Source organism: Rhagoletis zephyria, unplaced genomic scaffold (assembly GCF_001687245.7).
Source record: "Rhagoletis zephyria isolate East Lansing unplaced genomic scaffold, Rhagoletis_zephyria_1.1 Rzeph_scaffold_01557, whole genome shotgun sequence".
Lineage (NCBI taxonomy): Eukaryota > Metazoa > Arthropoda > Insecta > Diptera > Tephritidae > Rhagoletis > Rhagoletis zephyria.
In genome coordinates, this window is record NW_016158641.1 from 109,128 (window position 1) to 115,028 (window position 5,901).

At 36.4% G+C, this 5,901-nt stretch overlaps 1 protein-coding gene across 4 annotated transcripts; it reads left to right on the forward strand.

Moving 5' to 3' along the window:
- Positions 1 to 1,149: 1,149 nt before the first annotated feature.
- On the forward strand, positions 1,150 to 5,668 carry LOC108364436 (senecionine N-oxygenase-like). 4 transcript variants are annotated; one of them, XM_017618105.1, is made up of 6 exons: positions 1,150 to 1,232; positions 1,532 to 1,793; positions 1,870 to 2,059; positions 2,121 to 2,292; positions 4,696 to 5,234; positions 5,300 to 5,668. In XM_017618105.1, exons 2-6 carry the CDS (start codon positions 1,588 to 1,590, stop codon positions 5,477 to 5,479), a joined length of 1,287 nt encoding a protein of 428 aa, XP_017473594.1. In that variant the 5' UTR covers positions 1,150 to 1,232; positions 1,532 to 1,587; the 3' UTR covers positions 5,480 to 5,668. The 4 variants fall into 4 exon arrangements, with proteins under 4 accessions (XP_017473594.1, XP_017473592.1, XP_017473595.1 ...); XM_017618103.1 differs by lacking the exon at positions 1,150 to 1,232 and adding an exon at positions 1,239 to 1,287 and having other exon boundaries at positions 1,480 to 1,793; XM_017618106.1 differs by lacking the exon at positions 1,150 to 1,232 and adding an exon at positions 1,259 to 1,273.
- Positions 5,669 to 5,901: the final 233 nt, after the last annotated feature.

Sequence of the window (5,901 nt, forward strand, 5' to 3'; positions counted from 1 at the left end):
GTCTGCAAAACCAAACTTGGCAAGGAATGCCGGAAATTCGTTCCGAAATAAATCTTAATACCCAGTCGGAAAAATCAAACAACACCATTATAAAACAAATAAACATTAATTAAACAAAGGAAAAATAGTGAAAACTGGGCCAAGTATCGTACCCCTATTATCGTTCACATGACTGTAGATCTATATGTATGTACGTTGGTGAGTCGATTTTTTTAAGTCCGATCCGATAATAATCGGCTTTCTATCAGAAGTTATCGATAACGCAGGCCCACAAAAAAAAATCAATGAAAGGTTCCTTTGACCAAATCTAGTCTGACATGTTTTGGGGTCGCTGAACACGAATTTGAAGTCCGTTTTGCTCCATCACGTCTAGATTTTTTCCTAACCGCAAAAAACACCTCGGATTTTCTCTGTCACGTAAAATCCGAGACGTTTTTTGAGGTTAGAAAAAAATCCAGACGTGATGGAGCAAAAAGGAACCTTTCATCGATTTTTTTATATATGTAAATATACATATCGACGTGTTTATCGGTGCATGTAGGAATATAATTATCGATATGTATATATCGACACCTTTAACACGTCTTAATGTTAGCATGATTACAGCGAAAAACAAATGCCTTAAAGTCAAAATACAAACTAGAGTAGGTGAAACTGACCAATTTTCTGGAGCTTTCATCAAAATATCACTTCGCTTTGGAAAAAATACACAAGCTTTAAGTGCGATATCTCGAAAGAGAAATAAATGACTTCGTCGCTTTTTGCTAGACTATAAGGGACGTATGCAAAATTAACTGTGGGAATACGTACATGGTGCATATATGTATGTATGTATGTACCTATATGCGTCCGTATACATAGTATGTAAATCGTTTGCTTGTCACCGTAGAAGAATGCGACTCGCCACAAATGCAGGCTGCATATGTACATACGNTGTGGGAATACGTACATGGTGCATATATGTATGTATGTATGTACCTATATGCGTCCGTATACATAGTATGTAAATCGTTTGCTTGTCACCTTAGAAGAATGCGACTCGCCACAAATGCAGGCTGCATATGTACATACGGCTGCATATGTACATATGAACTACACATTTACATACAGCAAATCGACTCACGAAGAGTTTCATATCAGAGTCAATTATTTCATATGAGGGTCGATTCATGAACGTTGGTCGCGTTATTGATTGACAACAAACGCCAACGGCACATCACACAAATAAAACTGTAAGCGATCTCGCGCGGTTGATCAGTTGCAGCGTAAACAAGCAACGAAGTCGATCTTATAACATAAGTTAAACTGTTGCCAGTCAGATGTACATATTTTTTTTGACTGATCAACAAATCAATTAACCACCAGAGGTAATAAGTGACATAGAACGTTTTACAGTATCACCGACGACCTGTGTCGGTAAAGAATAACAGCTAAAGCCAGATGCCGACTTTAGTTTATGTTAAATGTTGCATCGTCGATCTTATAAAAAAAGTGTAAACAAATTTTAAAAATATTTTCAATATCTTTGTAGAGTTAAAATACGTAATTGATTTACTTAAAACCACAAAACCAAAACAAAAATCAGAAATGAGCGCGAAAAGTCGTTGCTGTGTGGTTGGTGCCGGGGCAGCAGGCCTATGCGCGCTCAAATATGCTCGCGAATATGGCATGGATACTGTGGCGTATGAGAAATGTAATGAAATCGGCGGTACCTGGGTATATACGGAAGAAGGGGTGAATGAATGTGATGCGGCGGCGGAAGAAGTGCACAGCAGTATGTACGCGGGACTGCGGTAACTAATAACCAAATTCACTGTTTTGAACTGTTTGTGTTTGTTGTTGAAACTTAATTATTTTTTGCATTAACAGCACAAATCTGCCAAAGGAGGTAATGGATTTTCCTGATTTTAAATATCCTGCTACCATGCGCGAATCCTACATATTGGCTAGTGATGTTTTGAAATACTTTCAAGCATACGCTCAACATTTTAATTTATTGCCCCACATCAAGTTGCAACAGGAAGTGATACGTGTGCGGCCATTACACGGCCAATGGGAGGTTTGATATCAATTGAAAATAAGTCTTATAAATTCTTTGACATCTGTGCATATCCCGCTAGGTTTTAACGCTAGATTTAAAAAGTGGCATCTACGCAACAGAACAGTTCGATTACATTTTCATTTGTAATGGCCGATATGCTACGCCTTCGTATCCCAAAACTGCGGGCATCGAACTATATAAAGGCCATAAAATGCATAGCCATGTCTTTCGCAAGGCGGATACATTCAAAGGTTAGTTGCAATGCAGTATGATTTTGTCATTTTCGCACTCATTTATATTTCATGTATATATCGAGCCTTAACCGCCAAAATAACATAAGTGAAATTTTTTTCAAATTTTTTTTTTGATGCAGAAATGCATCTAGATGCTCTAGGAGTATTTCTGCATCAAAAACAAAATTTTGAAAAAAATGTCGCTTAGGTTATTTTGGCGGTTAGCGATCGATATGTATGTATATAATTAACTTGTACTTTGTATTCTCCATTTTGCTTCATTAACATAAGAACAAGCTTCATATATATATATATATATATATATTGCTTCATTAAATATTTTAATTATGTATTTTGTTTTTGATACGAATGAACAATGCCGAAAGACATAAGGCAGCCTCAAATCGGTTTGAGCTCAAGTCAAAATCCAGAATTGTTATCACTAAGTCAAAGCTAATAAGTACTAATTAAGTAAAAATAAAGGAAAGGGAGATAAATACATATATATGTATAAATCATATGATGCCGATGATAGGCGATGTGGGAATCCGGTTAGTTTCCATAGAAAATAAAGCTAAATTATATGTATTCATACACAGATTATCAAGACAAAATAGCATAGTTATTGCTGCTTAAATAATAAATAGGCCGCCTAGCAAAATAAACAACAGCCAGATGTTATCGACAGAAAGAAGTCAATGGGCTCTTGAGATGGCGAGATAGTAGGTCTGTTCGTTGCAAGGCGAATTAATATAAGGTGATAGCAGGAGTACAAAAACAAAAATTTACATGTATTTTGTTTTTGCTTTGGCGGCATAAACTGTCAAAATCTGTAAGAGTATGTGTAGAAATTGAAACAAAATTTTTCAATTTGATATCGGAAGCCGTGCGGCGAAACACATACACAAAATCAGCTGAGCTAGTAACACCACCTTATATAAATTCGCCTTGGTTCGTTGAGTGCACTAGATAACCCTAGTGTAGGAAAAATCGTTCGATGTCTTACCTTTAGCTGAAGTTGTTCTGCACAGCACTATTCTACACTTTTTTGTCCACACTGGTGTACTGGTGTTTCTTAACGTACAATAATAACGTNTCTACACTTTTTTGTCCACACTGGTGTACTGGTGTTTCTTAACGTACAATCGCCGAACTGAAAAAGTAAAGTTCGCGATGTGCAGCAATTCGTTAGTTTTGAATTTGTTCTACATTGGCATCGATAACAATAATGAAATATCGATTGAAATTTCAATAGAGATACATATAAAGATAGCAATACTAAACACATAAGGTATATCGATGTAATAGAAAAATCGACGAAATATATAGCCAGCGTAAAAAATATACATACATACCAACACGTTATGACGATTTAATTTATTAATGTTTTCCATCCGAAATGTTTCTTTTTTTTTATAAAAATACATATATGTATGTAGTTCAGTCAATAGAACTCGGGGAAAACGAAGGTACGCAACACCCTCAGCGAAAAAAAATCTCAAAAATCAACGGTAATCTTATTATTATTCTAAAATTTATTGCCCAACAAAACGGCATCTTATTCCAAGGCATCGAATTGAAAAATGTTCTATTTCGATGAAAATTTCTTGCCATTTTCCTTCTGTGTAAAGGACTGTCGGCAGGTCTAAAAAAAAACGAACAATTCATATAAAATGGCGCACAGGAATAGAAATATAATTTGTTTCTAGCAAAATTTCTTAAATCAGTATGCAGCTCTCAAGAAAAACATGCTCGGGTATTTATTTCTTCACGAAAATTTACAGCAACAGCAGAGTAATTTTTCTAGCAACAGAAATAATGAAAAATATTTCCTGCGATTTTTCTTAAGAACTGCAGACGGGCCTAAAAAATAAGTCTCGTGGTTTTTGCTGTTGCATGAACTACATACATATATTATTATAAAAGAATAACAAAAATTTGATATGGAAAAGATAAATAAATAAAATCGTCAAAACGTCATGGTTTGCATACTTATGACGCCGGCTGTATTTCAATATTTTTACATCAAATAAGCATCAATTTGCTTATTACCCCACGTCTCCACCTTCTACAGATTCTGTTAAAAAAGCTGTGCTAAGACAGAAATGACAGGTGGAGACCCCGAATTTCCACTGTTAAACCATATCTGTCTTGCCGAATTTTTTACCATCGCTCTCTTAACATCAGCTGTCATTTCATAGTTTGACAATTCAGTTTTCATTTTGCCGCGCCATATACATTGGGAGCAGATCGATCTGATTGGCTTGATAAAATTTTTAAATTGATATGTTAAGACAGCAAGTTGCCCAAATGAGAAAACGGGACAAAGTTAAAACAGAAATTTAGACATATGTATGTTAAGACACATTTAGTAGGAAATGGAGACGTGGGGTTAGATTTATTTCTTTCTTTCAACCACAGATGCAACTGTACTCATGGTAGGCGCCGGCCGCAGTGGCATGGACATCACCCATCACATTTATCCTTACGCCAAACGTGTTTACCTTAGTCATCATTTGCAAGAGAAGCCACCCATCACAGATTTCATGCCAAATGTTGTACAAAAGCCAGTTGTGGTACGATACACTGAAAATGGCGCCATTTTCAAAGATGGCACTCAAGCTAACTTCACCCACATCATCTTCTGCACGGGCTATAGTTTAACAATTCCCTTCCTAAGCGCCGATTGTAATCTACATGTGCATGACAATTTCGTATATCCGCTCTATAAGCACTGCATCAACATTAATCATCCCACGATGTGCTTCATCGGATTACCAATTTATGCCTATCCGATACAACTTTTCGATATGCAGATGCGTTTTGTGATGCAGTACTACAGCAGAAAATTGCAGCTGCCCAGCGCAGAGGATATGCTAGTCGATACGGAGCATGATTTGGAAGAGCGGAGAGCACGCGGATTGCCGCGTAGAAAGGCTCATGTGGTGGGCGAACGACAGGTGGGTGACAGGGTATAGTTTCAATAGTGTCGGTATTTAAAATCAATTTCCTTATTTGTTTCAAGTTCGATTACTATGATGAACTGGCGGCACTGACTGGCATCGACAACGTCAGACCAGTTATAAAGAAGCTCTCGAAAAGTTGTGGCGGCAAGTTTCTCTACGACTTACAAAATTATCGTAAAACAGCTTTTAAGGTTATAGATGACCACAGCTTCGTGCAATTCAAACTGGGAGAAGTATGAAGGAGAAAGGAAGGTTGGCTACAGCGATTGTGCTGTAGGCAGTCTAATTAATGGAGGATATTTTATAAACTTAGGTTAAGCAAGTTTACAATGAAAAAAAAATAGTTTTAGTGCTTATTTGAAAATTTTGAAGTTTCTTTTTTTATAATAAAACAAAATAACTGTGCAGAAGAAACAGCACAACCTCTATGAGACAGACTTGAATAAGGCGGAAAATACTACAATGAGTCGTTGTAAGTAAAAATAAAATGAGTTCGACTGACCTCGGTTTTGTTTTTGTACGAATTGAAAATTAAGGCGAATTGTTTTAAAAGTTCGTTACAACCAGCTGTGTTGTAGTTTTCGCTTACTATTGCGTTTTGTGATTTAAAAAATACTAGGTTTCCAATCTTTATAATTTCCCCACAGCAACCGACTTGAAA